Raw genomic sequence first — 18,260 nt, forward strand, 5'->3', positions numbered from 1 at the left:
TCAACCTGCCTGACTTCAGACTCTACTACAAAGCCACAGTCATCACGACAGTATGGTACTGGCACAAAGACAGAAATATATATCAATGGAACAGAGTAGAAAGCCCAGAGATAAATCCACAAACCTATGGACACCTTACCTTTGACAAAGGAGTCAAGGATATACAATGGAAAAAAGACAACCTCTTTAACAAGTGGTGCTGGGAAAACTGGTCAACCACTTGTAAAAGAATGAAACTAGAACACTTTCTAACACTATACACAAAAATAAACTCAAAATGGATTAAAGATCTAAATGTAAGACCAGAAACTATCAAACTCCTAGAGGAGAACATAAGCAAAACAATCCCCGACATAAATCACAGCAAGATCCTCTATGACCCACCTCCCAGAATATTGGAAATAAAAGCAAAACTAAACAAATGGTACCTAATGAAAATTAAAAGCTTCTGCACTACAAAGGAAACTATAAATAAGGTGAAAAGACAGCCCTCAGATTGGGAGAAAATAATAGCAAATGAAGAAACAGATAAAGGATTAATCTCAAAAATATACAAGCAACTCCTGCAGCTCAATTCCAGAAAAATAAATGACCCAATCAAAAAATGGACCAAAAAATTAAACAGACATTTCTCCAAAGAAGACATACAGATGGCTAACAAACACATGAAAAGATGCTCAACATCACTCATTATCAGAGAAATGCAAATCAAAACCACAATGAGGTACCATTACACTCCAGTCAGTATGGCTGCTATCCAAAAGTCTACAAGCAATAAATGCTGGAGAGGGTGTGGAGAAAAGGGAACCCTCTTACACTGTTGGTGGGAATGCAAACTAGTACAGCCACTATGGAAAACAGTGTGGAGATTTCTTAAAAAACTGGAAATAGAACTGCCATATGACCCAGCAATACTACTTCTGGGTATACACACTGAGAAAACCAGATCTGAAAGAGACACGTGCACCCCAGTGTTCATCGCAGCACTGTTTATAATAGCCAGGGCATGGAAGCAACCTAGATGCCCATCAGCAGACGAGTGGTAAAGAAGCTGTGGTACATATACACCATGGAATATTACTCAGCCATTAAAAAGAATTTATTTGAATCAGTTCTAATGAGATGGATGAAACTGGAGCCCATTATACAGAGTGAAGTGAGCCAGAAAGATAAGGAACATTACAGCATACTAACACATATATATGGAATTTAGAAAGATGGTAATGATAACCCTATATGCAAAACAGAAAAAGAGACACAGATGTACAGAACAGACTTCTGAACTCTGTGGGAGAAGGTGAGGGTGGGATGTTTCAAAAGAACAGCATGTATATTATCTATGGTGAAACAGATCACCAGCCCAGGTGGGATGCATGAGTGAAGTGCTCGGGCCTGGTGCACTGGGAAGACCCAGAGGAGTCGGGTGGAGAGGGAGGTGGGAGGGGGGATCGGGATGGGGAAAATGTGCAGCTCTATGGCTGATTCATATCAATGTATGACAAAACCCACTGGGAAAAAAAATAAAATAATAAAAAGAAAACACATAAGGTGGTGATAGCTTATCGTGAATGGTGTCGGATTCGTGATTTCTGAAGAAGAAGATTGAGCTTCAGGACTGGGTGCCAGGCTTGATCCCTAAAGAGCTTTCGTGTAACAGAGTTTTATTAAAGTATGAAAAGAGACAGAGAAAGCTTCTGACACAGACATCAGGAGGGGGACGGAGAGTGCCCCCCTCGCTAGTCTTGAAAAAGGCAATCAGGTACTTTTTCAGTTGATTATTACAATAAATCCAAAGGATGTCTCAAGGTGGTAAAGATCTTACTAGACCCACTCCCACAATTTACATTTTAAGATGACAGGATTAGAACTAACAGTTGAAAGATATTACCAGACCCACTGCCATAATATACTTTTACTCCCATAATATACATTTTAAGATATCAAGATTCATCAGAAATTTCTTCTTAAGGAGAAACAAGCAAGATACATTGTAATATTGACTAAGACTATAGAAAAGAATCATTTGTCCTTTTCTGCTTGAGAGCACCAGACCCCTTTCTCCTCCTTGGGTACCCCGGACTTCTTAACAACCTGCCTTGGAATTGCTGTCTCTGTAGTTACTACTATCATTTTTATACTTATTTTACACATTAAGAAGTAGAAGTGTAGAGTGCCTACCTCAAATCAGACAGCTAGAAAGGTCAGAGCTAAGGTTAGTTTAGATTATGCTTATTTTTACCTCAAATACTTAATTCATGCCGTGTGTCATTATTATCATGTCCATTGAGTCCGTGATCCTATCTAAATATCTCATTTCTTTGACTATATTGTAGTACACTTTTCTGATCTGCTAAGCTAGAACACCAGGAAGGATAATTTAGGTACCAACAGGGAGCAGAGTTGTCTCTGGATGACCCACTTTCCTTTTAATGGATAGCTAGTTTTTTATACATTCCATAATTTATTTAACTCATCCTCTTTTTTTTCTTTTTTCCCCATTTCTTTGTATTAGTTGGAGGCTAATTACTTTACAATATTGTAGTGGTTTTTGTCATACATTGACATGAATCAGCCATGGATTTACATAAATAGCTATTTTTATTCTTTCTTTCTTCTTCTTCTTTTTTTTTTTTTTTTTTTTTACCTATTCTCTCTATCATTCATTTGTTTTATTCCTCTTTTTCCCTGGTAAGGTTGTTCAGTGTGAAGAAGCTAAGAATTCCAAATACTTGTTTATGTGTGATTAAAGGACATGAGAAAAGTTAACTTGATTTCCTAATAAGCTAAATAGTCAAATGAAAGCTGTTTATTACATATGAGATGTTTCTGACTAGCATAGTGGGGAGAACTTCAGGGAGAACACTATGAAGCCAAAACCTTATGTCATTATTTCTTAAAATATTCCCCCTGGAATTCAGAGAAGAGTCTTTTTTTCACTGCTCTGTGAAAAGGTTGCTACCAAAAGGGATGGTCAGAATCGACACTTACTCACTGTCCCTAGCAGGTAGGTGAAAAACATTTTCCATGTTTTACTCTAGTGGTGTAATTAAATATTAGCCATCACAATTTTCTAATATATTTCCATATCTATTTTGAATGCACTTTTTACCACAGAACTCTGCAAAAGAAATAGTTGTTTTTTTTAAGATTTACTGTTAATATAAGAAATAAATGAACATAAACGAGGAAAAATGATATTATGAACTCAATGAATCTTGACATGTTAAAACTCATTATTGTAATTAAATAATAGAGGAATGTATTTCATGCATTATTGTTTTCATTACAAATTCTAGAGACAGCAGAGTGTGAGAAAGTTCATACATAATGTTGATGTAAGGTAGTTTGACAAGATAAACCCTCACTAGGAGCTAGGAGTCCTAGAAATAAGACATAAGTTTCATGGAGACAGTGACCGTCACATAGCTTTGGGAGAATAGGAAATTTTCCATCTCCATTTGACAACGTTGCACAGAGTATTGTATATCACAGTGTAGAATCATTACTCCTTATATTCTCCCAAATAGCATCATAAGTTTTTAATTGGCACTTTCCACATTTCAAAGGTTTAATTTGAAAAGGTGAATACCTAATTCTCAGAAAACTTTGGGAAGAAACATGGCCATGAAGAGCCTGAAAAGTATAATTAAGGTGAAAAATAATGTGCCATTTATGTGGAATGAGCACTGCTGAGAAATATTGGGTAGAAATATTTCCTTTTCATCAATACTTGTACCTGTCAGTATTCTTTCACATCTGGTCTTATTTACCCTGACCCCTCCACCAGGCACCAGTTCTATGTCTAATAAGATTTGAAAAGAAAAGAAATATTAATTTATCGATATATATACATATATATATATATATATATATATATATATATATATATATATATATATGGCGTGAATAATGAGCACCTTGGGGGCAATTTTTGACTCCAGACCGGCTGTTTTCTAAGGTATCTGTGGGTCAGATATTCAGGAATCATGGGGACAGAGTGAGGAGCTCAACGAGGGTAGATTATATACTCTTTTACTTGGACTATTGAGTGATAAATAATCTTCAGACAATCTGTTAAACTTTTCACAAAGAATGGCAAGTTCTGCAAACAAATAAAGTGAGTGTAGAATTTCCTCTAAAGATGGACATCTAGGGCAACTGAGTCAGAGGGAAGTGGACAAACAGCCTCCTTAAATTAAGCAATGCTTCTCCCTGTGGCCTCTGCCGTAAGACAGCTCTTTAAGCATGGAAGAAGCTGCCTAATGCTAACTAGATAGCATTAGGCAGCTTTGCCTGCCTGCTTTTCTTTTAGCTCTTCTCTCCTAGCTCCCACGTCAAAAGATTCTCTCTTTATTTTTAACAAATATAGTCATTTTAAATTTGTAACATCCATTTGAAGAGTAGAAGTGAAGACCGTATCTATTGAAAACCAGCATTGCTTCTTTTTAAAAGTACATCTTCTGGCTTCTCCTTCTTTGCTTTTTTCTGAGACTTGCAAATTTTCAGATACTTGAACAATACAAACTCTCCTGGGAATCAAACCATGATTGGATCCTTTACCAACCATCTGATGACACACAGCCATCGCCCAAAATTACTCCAGATCTAAGATACTTAAGAGAAAAATACTAACTCTTGAGTAATAACCCACCATCCTTCAATTAATACCATAACTTCAGGAATTCTGAGTATTCTAAATAGTGTTTTTAGATGTTGGAAAAAAAGATAAACTGGGATATATGAGATAATAGCATATGAAATAATGTTTATTTCTGATTGTTAGTATTTGTCTAATACAAAATTTCACATTCAAGATGATAACAGCAGATTATTTAAAGGGTGTATTTCCTGTTCCATTGCTCAAGCTGCAATAATTGGAACAAGAGTTCAAGGAAGAGGTAGAACATATTAAATATATGTATACACATATATGATTGTATATCTCTATGTATAGCAATGATGTGATACATGAGTGTTTATGTATGATGATTTTAACAGAGTTAAAGGTGTAGTGTGACTTTATATCATGAACCTCCATAGGCAGTCATGTATATCCTAAATCCCAAGTGATATATCATGAAAGACATGTGCCATAAAATTTTTGAAAATGACAAACAAATGAAAAAAATTACAAAGACATATCTCTTAATTATACATTCAACAAATTGGAAAATTTAATCAATAATGATATCAAATGTAGCAAGCTTTCTAAAAAGAAAATCATAGGAAATTATTACTTTCAGAAGCTTATTTGAAACTCACAGTAAACCTTTGCAGTGACCATTAAAAATTATCACACAAAGTGTTAACATGAGTCATAAAGAAATCACAGGTACAACGGCCTCCAAAAGCAATATTTCATAATATCATGTAACATCCTATGAATTATTTCCTTATCTTTTGCAGATTAATCATTTTGCATTCATCTCTTCTCCTCTTTCATGAAATCATGCAGCTGAAAAATAATGTGACTGAGTTTGTTCTGCTTGGGTTGACACAAGATCCTGCTAGGAAGAAAATAGTGTTTGTCATTTTCTTGATTTTCTACTTGGGGACCTTGTTGGGTAACTCGCTGATTATTGTTACCATCAAGACCAGCAGGGCACTTGGGAATCCAATGTATTTCTTCCTTTTCCAATTATCCGTATATGATGCCTGCTTCTCTACTTCCATAGCCCCTAGGATGATTGCTGATGCCCTTCTGAAGAATGCCACTATCTCTTTCAATGAGTGCATGATCCAAGTCTTTACATTCCATTTCTTTGACTGCCTGGAGATCTTCATCCTTGTCCTCATGGCTGTTGACCGCTATGTGGCCATCTGTAAGCGTCTACACTACACGACCATCATGAGTCATCAAGTCTGTGGTGTGCTAATGTCCCTGACCTGGTTGGGGTCCTGCGTGCATTCATCAGCTCAGATTTTTCTAGTCTTGAGTCTGCCTTTCTGCGGTCCCAATGTAATTGATCACTACTTCTGTGACTTGCAGCCTTTGTTGAAACTGGCCTGTGCAGACACCTATGTGACCAATTTCCTCTTGGTGTCCAACAGCGGGGCCATCTGCACAGTGAGTTTTCTCATGCTGGTGTTATCCTATGCCATCATCTTGCACTGTCTGAGAAACCACAGTGCTGAAGGGAGGAAAAAAGCCCTCTCCACCTGCATCTCCCACATCATCGTGGTCATCTTGTTCTTTGGTCCTTGCATATTTATATACACTCGCCCGGCTACCACCTTCTCCATGGATAAGATGATAGCTGTGTTTTATACAATTGGGACACCTTTGTCCAACCCTCTGATTTATACTCTCAGGAATGCAGAAGTGAAAAATGTCATGAGGATGTTATGGAGTAAGAAGTTGATGTCAGATGACAAAAGATGAATAGAAATTTCAAGATTTATTCAGTGTTTGAACTGACCTAGAAAAAGTTCATAGAGACCATTCTCGTCTCATTGTGAAGTCAGTATAATTCCATCTTCGGGCTTGACAGCCCCTGCCCTTAAGGCTGAGAAGCAGTGTGCACACACATACTCGTTAGCGTTGGGTCAGTCTTACATAGAGGACGAGAGGACAGCAGGTATAAGCAGGCTCTAAGGCCCAGTAGCTTAGATGCTGCGTCTCTATGTCTCTCGCTTGCCTGGTATCAATGTCTATGTGGTTTTCATCTAATGTGTTCCCCACCCTTCTTCCCCTTGCTGTCTACTGTTATGCCCCTATGTAACCTTGCCCTATATTTTTACATACACAACTTAGTATGTTTTTGTTTCCTCAACATTTATTAAAGGCTTCTCTTTCATCATATCTATTCAATGTCCTTCAATTATCCTTTTCCCCCCTGATTAATACTAGATTCTAATAATTGCAGAAGCTTCATGTAGTAAGAGACAGTATATAATCTAGCAATTTTTTTCTTTCAATTATTTATCGTTCACACCAAATTCTCACCATATATTTAACCAGACCCTTTCTTCTAAGATGGAAAGTTAACATTCTGAGGTCAATTTTTTTCAGTCTTAAGAAGGTTTTAATTGTTAAGTTTCTTCTCAGTTTACCATTTTAAATAAAATCTGCACTGTGCTCCTCACATGACTGAAGTGACTTAATTTACATGCACATGGCGCTCCTAATATGATTTCTTCTAATTTGGGGACAATATTAAGGTTTCTCTTGAATCATACTAATCATGGTATTGAAACAATAATGGTGGACTATTATAATTATAGCATATATATTATAAAATAAATAGATTTATGTGGGGTTGGAGATAGAGTGTAGACAGTTGTTAGTGAATTTAAAAATACTAATATATTGAATATGCTGAATGAGATAAGTCAGAAGTTATTTATGCTTGAGAATGAATTGTTTATGTACACATATGTGAATTTTGAATTTCCTTTCTTGAAAACGAAAATCTAGAATCAGGAAAAAGTATAGCGGTTTCTGGAAATTCCAAAGGAGAATTAGTGGGATGAATAGGTAGCACACACACCAGTTTTAGTGAAGGAAAAGAATCCTGTTTCAGACACTTCAAGGACGACATGTATATTCAAGGACAGCAGGCATATTAAAGTGCTCAATGTTACTAAGTATTAAAGAAATGCAAGTTCAAGCTGCATTAAGATATCACCTCACAGCTTTCAGAAGGGCTATCATTAAAAACGTCGACAAATGATAAATGCTGGAGAGGGTAGGGGGAAATGGGAATTCTCCTACATTGCTGCTGTAAATGTAAAATGATACGATAGCTAAGGAGAACAATATAGAGGTTCCTTAGAAAACTCAATATTGTGTGACCCAGCATACGGATCCTGCATATACATTAGGAGAAAACCATGGTTCAAAAGGTTACACACAGCCTGAGGTTCATCACAGTGCTGTTTATAATAGCCAAGACTTGGAAGCAACTTAAATGTCGTAACAGAGAATGGAGAAACAGGGCACAGTATATATATGCAGTGGGATATTTCCCAGCAGTTAAAAAGAATGAAATGTGCCAGTTACAGCAACAAGGTTGGACCTGAGATTATCATACTAAGTAAAGTAAGTCAGACAGAGAAAAACAAATATCATATGATATGGCTTATATGTCAGAATCTTAAAAGATACAAATAGACTTATTTATAAAACAGGAACACTCAGAGACTTTGAGAACACAATTATAATAATCCAGGGAAAAAGGGCTGGAAGGGAGGGATAGACTATGAGCTTGGGATTGACACATGCATGCTGCTATATTTAAAATAGATAATCAAGACCTACTGTACGGCACAGGCGTCTCTGGTTAATATTCTGTAATAATCTAATTGGGAAAATAATTTAAAAAGCAAAGGATGCTTGTATGGGTAACTGAATCACTTTGCTGCTGTTAATGCAATTAACACATTATTGCTAATCAACTGTATCTTAACATAAAATAAAAATATAAAAACAACTAAATGAACAAAAGCAAGATGGTGAAGTATTGATATAAGAATAAACATAAAAATCATTGAAACATAATAGAAAGTCCATAAATAGACTTAAATAGATGAAAAGTTTTACAAAGATATCAAACTAATTAAAGCAGAAATAATATATTGTTCAACAAATTATACCACATCAACTGGATATCATTATATGAAAAAAAGGAACCTCAACCATTATCTCATGCTATAGATGAAAATTAGCTCAAAATGAGTCATAGATCAAGAAGTCAAAGCTAAACCTATAAAAATTCTGTAAAAACTACAATCAAAAACTATAAAGAAACTAAAAAGTTGAACATTGTTAATATTTGAAATCTTCTGATCATTAGAGATCATACACTTTAAAAATAAAAAGACAATTCACAGAATAGGAAAAAGTTGTATCTACATTCACATGTACAAAATTTTACATTATATATAAATTTATGTGTAAAATTGTATATGTAAATTCATTTTATATATGATGCATATATATGAAAGAAGAATTATATCTAGAATATATATATATATAAATCACCTACAATTTAGTGATGATAAACCCAGAACTCCTATTTTAAATTGCACAGAGGTCTTAAAAAAAAAATGACTTCCGAGAAAGGTATAGAAATAGCCTATAATATAACATTAAAAATTATCAGCTTCAGTAGTTATCAAGAAATCAAAGTAATACCTCAATAGTTTCTCACTACATACTTCCTACAAGGACCAAAATGATACCAAGTGACAGAGATGTCCAATAATTAACTTTGAAATCAGTACTAATTTCCTGTGTTTTACGTATCTATCCAGATGTGTAATGTCACTTAGTATTCCATGATGTCTGTCACAACTGTCCCAGGCATAACTTATTGAAAAACTTTTCAGAGTTTCTCTCTATAGTCATAGCCTTCTAATGATTGTGAAAAACAAGTTTTGTATTCAAATACTTTTAAGTGGCTGCCATTAGTTGTATGGCCTCACTGCTCCAGCTCTCAGCAAATCAGTTTTGGGTTCCCAGGAACGTTGATGCTGATAATAGAAAGAAGTTCTCTCTCTGACATGAGTGCACAAATTAACCACAGTGCAGGTCCCAAGGCTGGAACACTGCTCTCCTTGTCATTCACATGGTATTTGTCCTTCTTAGAAAACCAGGCTCCTATAAGGGGGATTCACCTATTTTAGGTGCAAGTGCAGGGAATACAACTCCTCACTCAAGAATGAGTGCCTCTCAAGCATGTCTCTTCAGAATACCTGCTTCTAAGAAAAAGCCTTTCCATCAAAGCAGATAATTAGTTCCTGGGAGAGAAAAGAGCAGCTATAAGACAAAGTCCTTGAACCTGTATTGGAACCTTGTTAAACATCCACACATGCAACTGAAAATGACTTTACTTGCTATTTACATTTCCAGAGAAAGACTTGTCAAGAGTTGAAATATCCATTTGAAGGTGTTTCCACCACATTTTCTGCCTGCTGACTTTTGGAGTAGACCACCCATGGATGATCATTTCTCCATGGTTTTCTATATCAATTTATTCTAAGTTCAAGTTCCAGGTTTCCTGTGAAATTTCACTGACTCTTTAGGCTAGAAGGAAATATGTAAACATACAGAATGATTTATCTCCTATTGATGTGATATTGAGTTCTCTGAATAGCTTCTTTCTGAATGTGTCACATCTTTCTTATTGAAACTTCCTTATCCTAAGAGGAGGTCAGTTTGAAGATGGGATTAGTTCTGAATACCCTCAAATATCATTAATATCATCTAAGACCAGAAGGTAAGTTCTTCAATAGTGGTGATGCTTACTAAAGATTGTTGCTTTATGCATATTGTTGTTGTTCAGCTTCTCACTTGTGTCCGACTCTTTGCGACCCCATGGACTGCAGCATGCCAGGCTTCCCTGTCCTTCACCATCTCCTGGAGCTTGCTCAGACTCATGTCGTTGACATGAGTTTCTGTATATAGTAATTATGTTTTAACACTTTTCAAAAACAATAGCAATTTTAAAGAATTAAATTTTAAAATGTATTTTTAATTGTAAAAGAAAGAATTCACCTCATTCTTCTGCAAAATGTTGAAAATGACAATCCCAGGGACTGAGCATCTTAGTTTGGGAATTAGAAACCCAGACTAGAATCTTGCCTTTTCCCACCTGCAGCTTCTTGATCTGGGGTGCGTTTCTTGCAACCTTGTATTCTTATTTCTTCTAATATCAAGAGAGAAGATTAAGCCCCTTCACAGACTGCTATGTGAATATAAATGTATCCAGCACACTGATGAAGACACACAGAGGAACTTTACTTATTTTTATGACTATTTCTCACAGAAGATTAGGAAGAATTGACTTTTATGACAATAATACAGAAAAAAATTAACCCTACATTAAACTGAGGAACAGTCATCTCCAATTTTAAAAACGTCAAAGAGACCCATATTATACATAGCAATTGCTCCAAAGAAGAGTTCTACATATCCATGTTTGCACTAAACAAGTCATGGTTTGTATCAGTTAATAATCATGTTGATGTATTATTGTGTGTGAGGTGTATTTAAATTTTGTTTACAATGTCTTGATTAGTCCTAATTATTAAAAAAGGTATATGATAGTAAAATAAATGTAGGTTAGATAATTGGGTCTTACAAACTTCTTAATGTTGATGAGATTCAATTTTTCATCTGTTAAATTAAGTTAATGACATGATTATTGCTGTTGTGTGCTATGATTATTTTCGCTATATGGATGGAATGATGCCATTCACATAGATTTATCCCAGATCACTTCTCTACATGGATGACTCCTCGCAGGCAGCTCTGTGTTTGAAAGCTGAATGGTCCGTTCATAATGTACGTATTTATTTGTGCACCATTTGCAAACTCATTTTTTTTAGCAGTTTACTAATATCACACATTTAGCCTCTGATTATTTGAGACTTCATATACTAACAGTCCAGAAGTGTACTTGTTGGAAAGGAACTGTCCTTTATTTTCTGACCCCTCCCCAACTCCTCCACCATTCTCTCCAGAAATAATGAACTGCAGTTAATGGCTGGGTGTGCATTTTTGTAGATGGTTTGTATGCATGAATGTGTTTTTTGGAATGACAGTAGGTCATAAGGTACAGCTGATTTGTTAAGTGTTACTGAACAGTGTGTGTGTGTATTTCTGCCCCGTCCTTTTCCTGTTGTCTGGTCTATCTGTCTATGTCCATCACTTTGATAGCTGCCTCCTATTCTGTGAGTCATCAAAGCCAGTCCTTATGATGGGACATTTGCTGATCTTATAAATAGCTCTACAGCCAGCATCTTTGCACACAGCTGTTTGTCCCTTTATCTGCTTCCTCAGGATAAAGTCCTAGAAATGGGGTTGTTAGAGCAAAGGTAGGCCATTACGTGGAGGGCCCAGGAAGCTTTGCCAGCCTGAAAGTCTCATTGGCAAGGTTGAGAATCCATTTCCTCCCAGCTGTCCCAGGGGTCACTGCCCAGATGGACCAGCCCACCAGTATTGACAGCCACACATCTCAGGCTGAGGCTCTAAGCTTAAATCTGCATTGATCTCTGTTTATTTGGCATGTCCACTTTTTTTCTATCGCTGCACGGTATGAAGTAGCGCTAGTGGTAAAGAACCCACCTGCCAAAGCAGGAGACATGAGACGTGGGTTTGATCGCTGGGTCAGGGCGATCGCCTGGAGAAGGAAATGGCAAGCCACTCCAGTATTCTTGCCTGGAAAGTCCCATGAAGAGGGGAGCCTGTTGGGTAACAGCCTATGGGGTCGCAAAGAGTCAGACATGACTGAGGCGACTTAGCATGCACTCAACCATGCCATGCATAGAGTAATCTATTGTTAAAGGTATATCTATAGAATATTGGGTTAGGGAAATTTATAGGAAAGATGTTAATTTTGTTACTGTCACTCCTGTATCTTTTCATTACTTTCCCATACCAAAGCTCTGCTACAGTTTGTGTCAACTCATATATAGTCTGATTCTTGTATTCTTTTCAGCCTTGCATCCTCCTATCATAAATATCACACAAATACCTTTACTGGAATTATATGCAACATTCCCTGTTTCTCAAATCTCTGTTCATCCTTATACTCACATTCTTAATTCCCTTACATGGCTTCCCATTTCCTAAGAGTATCGAGAAAATCCATCAGCCATTCATGACCTTTACATCCCTTTTCAACCTCTTGGGCTTAACTACGACTACACGCTTCCTCAGTCACGTCCGACTCTTTATGACCCCATGGACTGTAGACCATCGGACTGCTCTGTCCATGGATTTTCCAAGCAAGAAATGGAGTGGGTTGTCATTCACTTTTCCAGGGAATCTTCCTAACCCAGGGATCGAAGCTGCCTCTCCTATTTTTCTTGCACCGTCTGACAAATTCTTTCTCACTGAACCACCTGGGCAGCTTTGCTACTGCTATGTATAAGACCTGATGACTCACATTAGGCTCTGGGTCAGCTCAAATGATCAAATGTGCGCAGATGGTCTACTGCTGAGTGTGCATAGGGCTCCTCATGTCTCCAACTATAAACACATCCTAGGACAGGATTTGAGTTAACTTCAAGAGATCAGAAATATTTTCTTCCTTTATCAAAAGAAAAAAAATACTCTTCAGAATTCAGAACTCAATAGAATTTGGCAGTTATTACATGGAAAGAATAATGAATTCAAGATTGAGCTAATACGATGTATTTTTTTCAGGTTATGTAATTAACCATAATATAATATACATGGAGAATAGGAACAATGTGACAGAGTTTGTCCTACTGGGACTCACACAGAACCCAAAGCTGCAGAAAGTCACATTTGCCGTCTTTCTGGTCATCTACATCGTCTCTATGGTGGGGAACGTGCTCACCTTGGTCACCATCACAGGCAGCCCATTATCCCGGTCCCCAATGTACTTCTTCCTGGCTCATCTCTCTTTTATTGATGCTTGTTACTCCTCTGTCAATAACCCAAAGTTGATTGTAGATTCCCTCCATGAAACAAAAACTAGCCCTTTCAATGAATGCATGACTCAGATCTTTGCGGAACATTTATTTGGAGGCGCTGATGTCATCCTGCTCACCGTGATGGCCTATGACCGCTACGTGGCCATCTGCAAGCCGTTGCACTACACAACCATCATGAACTGGCAGTTGTGTTGGCTGCTGATTGGAGTGGTGTGGGTGGGAAGCTTTCTTCATGCAACCATTCAGATCCTCTTCATCTTCAGGTTACCCTTCTGCGGCCCTAACGTCATAGATCACTTTATGTGTGATCTGACCCCTTTGCTGAACCTTGCCTGCACGGATACCCACACTCTAGGGCTCTTTGTTGCTGCCAACAGTGGTTTCCTTTGTCTGTTAAACTTCCTCCTCTTGTTGGGCTCCTATGTGGTCATTGCATATACCCTAAGGACACACAGTTTGGAGGCGAAGCGCAAGGCCCTCTCCACGTGTGTCTCCCACATCACAGTGGTCATCATATTCCTTGTGCCCTGCATTTTTGTATATTTGAGACCAGCAACTACTTTTCCGATTGATAAAGCAGTTGCTGTGTTTTATACCATGATAACTCCCATGTTAAATCCTTTAATCTATACCTTAAGAAATGCGCAGATGAAAAATGCCATTAGGAATTTGTGCAATAGAAAAGTGATTTCAGGTGATGGATAGATAAAATGTACAGGAAGCCCAGCATTGATTCTACTAATGCAAAGGTCAAATGGACATTGCTGATGCTTTCAGCAGAGAATACCTATGAGATAAAAGGAAAATAAATAGCCAGTATACATCATACATTCTGCAGTGGAGAGAAGAAATGAGTACAAGAAGGTCAGGAAAAACTTAGCAGGAGACTAGTTTTGCATGTTTGGGACATTCTACCAGGTTGACACTTAGGTTTTCTAGTTTCATCAGTGTATATGGATCAATAAACTCATTCTAATAAAACAAAATAAATTAAAAAGAAACCACTCATATTTAGCAGCAATCTCTGTAACAATCCAATGCAGTCGATATTGCTACTACCCTCATTTTATAGGTGGGAAAGCAAGCAGAAAGAGGAAAGTTCCAAAACAGAAATACTGAAGATTATTTGGCTGAATTTAGCTGACCTCTCAGACCAAGTTCTCAGCTGCTGAGCTGTGCTGCCAGGCAATGATAACAGAAAGGACACATGACTACTTTATTGCTTCCATTTTTGAGACAGGCACTGTGCTGAAACACACGCACATATATACATATATACAACTTTATATATGGTATATAACTGGTTTAGGGGCTCAAACTAACAGGCCATTTGCCCTCTAAGGGGTACGTACGCTATGTTGCACCACATTTCCAAATTCTCTTGTTGCTTTCAGAATCATTTTGCTTTGCTTACGTCATGACCTTACCATGATAATCCATCAGAAAGAGTGAGGATTCAAGTAAAAGCATAGTTTAATGTCAGACAGAAATGTTGCTTTATGAAATAAATTAAATGTCATACTCTCTGTAATACTTACCTACTTGCTAACAATAGTTTCTGCAAGCAGCACAACACCTGCTTTATGATAAACACTGAATCAGTTCAGTTCAGACTCTCAGTCATGTCTGACTTTTGTGACCCCATGAACGGCAGCCTGCCAGGCCTCCCTGTCCTTCACCAACTCCCGGAGTTTACTCAAACTCATGTCCTTTGAGTCGGTGATGCCATCCAACCATCCCATCCTCTGTCATCCCCTTCTCCTCTCACCTTCAGTCTCTCCCAACAGGTACTGAATAAATCAGTGTAAATATAAGGGAAGATGAAAAACTCACATAAAATATACAGCAGCATGTAGCATTGCACACCAGGATTTATATTCAATATTACAGCTGGGGCAAGTAAGAAAGGCTCTAATAATTTGTATCATAAATCCAGGAAATGTATGAGGGAATGGATAAAAGTAGAAAGTCACTAACTTTGATCAGCCTGATTCACTGCTGTGGACTCACTAAGCAGTGGTAATAGTTGAGTCTCTGAGTTGTGTCCGACTATTTGCGACCCCATGAACTGTAGACCAGTAGGCCCCTCTGTCAGTGGGATTTCCCAGGCAAGAATACTGGAGTGGGTTGCCATTTCCTTCTTCAGGGGACCTTCCCCTCTCAGGGATAGAACCCAGGTCTTCTGCACTGCAGACCATCTCTTGAAATGCAGGTAGATTCTTTACTGACTCAGCCACCAGGGAAGCCTGCACTAAGCAGAGATCCTGCATTTGGTGTAGCAACTGGAGGAGGTAAGACAGGTTTTCACAGGCTTTCTTTTGGTGTCTAAGTTATGAACCAAATGGTAACCCACAGTGAGCAGCTTAGAAATACTCAAACTGCTTTGGTTTAATACAGAGGATTAGTTAATTCCTGGTTAATCAACAGGAATAGACTGTAACATAAGCAAGTTCGTTATTGAAGATCCGCTCAACCTCCCTGGGAAGGTACAGAGCACAAAGCTGTCATCAGAGCCGTGAAAGATAAATTTGAAGGGGGGAGTTTGTCATCCTTGAGAAGCTCTGAGATGGCTCTTTCTATATGCCAGCCCTCTGGTTTCTGGTTTATAAATTTGAATGTGTTACGAGTGATTTGATCCTGGGGAACAGGAGCCAAGTAGTGGTACTCAATGCCAAAGGCAAGGCGGGATTAGTTATTGTAACAGGCAGTAGAGGGTAGTGCTATTGTTAATAACTCAGTGTTACTGCCCATTCGGTGGCCGTTGTGATGATGCCTGCACCAGACGGTGACCTGATGTACTGTGTTCATGGCTTCTCCCCACACAACTTGTGTACTTAAACTTTACTTGTACTTAAACAACTTATGTCCTTAAAACACAGTGAAGCATCATGAAACATCATAAAAACATTAACCAAGAAAGGGGGAAAACTTGAGGAGTATATAAAGATAAGGAACAGTAAGGGTTTTGGGAATACTCTGTTTCCTCCTTTGACTGGCCAATTGGGGGGGGGACCAGGTCATTTTCCACTTCTCTCCTGCACAAACACTTCGAACTCTTTGTGAACAAAGAACTTTGTAAAATATAAAATGGTGGGCTCTCAGACTCATGGTGAGGTCGCCTCCATGCATGGATGCATGGATGGCGGTCTCTCTGGGACTCAGGCATGCTGATTACTGGACTTAACAGCTGCTAAGAGCCAGATGAAGGTGCTTTACCCCTGACTGTTGCGATTCATTTACTATGTTCTATTTCAAATTCACTTCTTTCCTTTCACTTTGATCCTTGAATGGTACCAGCTTAAATACTTGATAAACTGGTGTTTGCTACCAACCTATGGACTACAACTTGAATTCTGTAAAAGAACCTCTGAAGCAAAGCAAAAGACAGAGCCACAATGACAATCAGAATAATCAGCAGAAGAGGACTTACAGTGTTGTCCAGCTGATCGTGGTGTTCCTAGAGTGAAATAGAGAGGACACTTTCTCAGTTCTCAGTTGAACTGTCAGTAGAAAAGTTCAAGATTACATAAACACATATCTAGCTTAAATCATTAAAAGAGAAATTCGTGTCATCAAAATCAATTCCCAGACACGAGCCAGTTTGCATTCAGAAGGCTATGAACAAAATGGGGGATTCAATACCCTTGAAGAAGGACTTTGGTACCTTGCTAAGATTTTGTAAGGTATTTTTCCCTCAGATCTGGAACTCCAACCTTTTATCAGGTTAACTATGCACTGTGGAAAAGCAAATAATCAGATCTTTCAGAACACTGGCTTTGACCTGAAACTTATTCCAAGAGATCCAAAGCAACACTGTAGTCCCTCAATCAGAGTAAGAGCATATGGAGGTCTGGCGATCAATGGAATTTTAGCTCAGGTCTGTTTACAGTGGGCCCAGTGATCATGGAACCCATGCCGTGGTTATTTCCTCAACTCTAGAATGTATAATTGGAATAGATATTCTTAGCAACTGGCAGAAAGGTTTGGCTGACCTGTGAAGTGAGACATTATGTCAGGAAAAGCCAAGTGTAAGACACTGCTACTGTTCTACCTAGGAAAACAGTAAATCAACGCTGAATCACATCTCTGGAGGGATTGTAGAGATTATTGCCAATGCCAAACTTTGGAAGATGCTAGGGTGGTGATTCCCACAACATACAATTTCAATTCTCTCATTTTGCCTGCTGTCGAAGACAGATGGATCTTGGAGAGTGAGTGGATAATTCCAAGGTTAACCAGCTTCTGTATCAGATGCAGTTTCATCCCAAGAGTAAATTATCAGAACTGCTGGTACCTAGTATGTAGCTAAGCTTCTGCTTTCATGTCCCTGTCAATAAGAACTACCAGAAGCATTTAGATTTCAGCTCGAAAGGCCAGCAGTAACCCTCCTTGGTCCTACATCAGGAATGCATCAGCTCTCACCAGAACTGTGCTATAATATCGTTTATAGGGATCTTGGGTGTCATATCCTACAAGGTATCACACTGATTCATTGTACTGATGACATCATGTTGATTGGACCTACTGATCAAGAAGGAGTAACTGCTGAGGTAATCGGAACACAGGTTGGAAAAGAATTTCTAGACACAGATCATTTCAGAAGGGAGTGAGTTTGTTAAGAGCATGAAGCAGAGATAAGGAAGGCACTGCAAATGCAGTGGGCCAATCTCCTGTCAGAGCAGGGAAAGTCAAGAGTTTTCATGGGTTAGTAGCCAGTTTTTACAGCCTCCAGGCAAAGCAAATTCCTGCTGAAAAGTTGGCATTAGGTGATTGGTTTGGGTGATACAGGGTGACTATTGGGGTGGGTTTTTGCATAATCTGAGGTCAGGAAGCCTGCTGGTGATGATCATGGG

General features: G+C 38.1%; 2 protein-coding genes across 2 annotated transcripts; both read left to right on the forward strand.

The window, feature by feature from the left end:
- The first annotated feature begins 5,449 nt into the window (after window positions 1-5,449).
- On the forward strand, window positions 5,450-6,382 carry LOC136174254 (olfactory receptor 4C16-like). The gene has a single exon (XM_065944268.1). The coding sequence runs from the start codon at window positions 5,450-5,452 to the stop codon at window positions 6,380-6,382; it is 933 nt and encodes a 310-aa protein (XP_065800340.1).
- Window positions 6,383-13,167: 6,785 nt separating this feature from the next.
- Window positions 13,168-14,112, forward strand: LOC136175320 (olfactory receptor 4C13-like). Its single transcript, XM_065945655.1, has one exon. The coding sequence runs from the start codon at window positions 13,183-13,185 to the stop codon at window positions 14,110-14,112; it is 930 nt and encodes a 309-aa protein (XP_065801727.1). The 5' UTR covers window positions 13,168-13,182.
- The last annotated feature ends 4,148 nt before the right edge of the window (window positions 14,113-18,260 follow it).

Source organism: Muntiacus reevesi, chromosome 9 (genome assembly GCF_963930625.1).
Source record: "Muntiacus reevesi chromosome 9, mMunRee1.1, whole genome shotgun sequence".
In the NCBI taxonomy this organism is placed as follows: domain Eukaryota; kingdom Metazoa; phylum Chordata; class Mammalia; order Artiodactyla; family Cervidae; genus Muntiacus; species Muntiacus reevesi.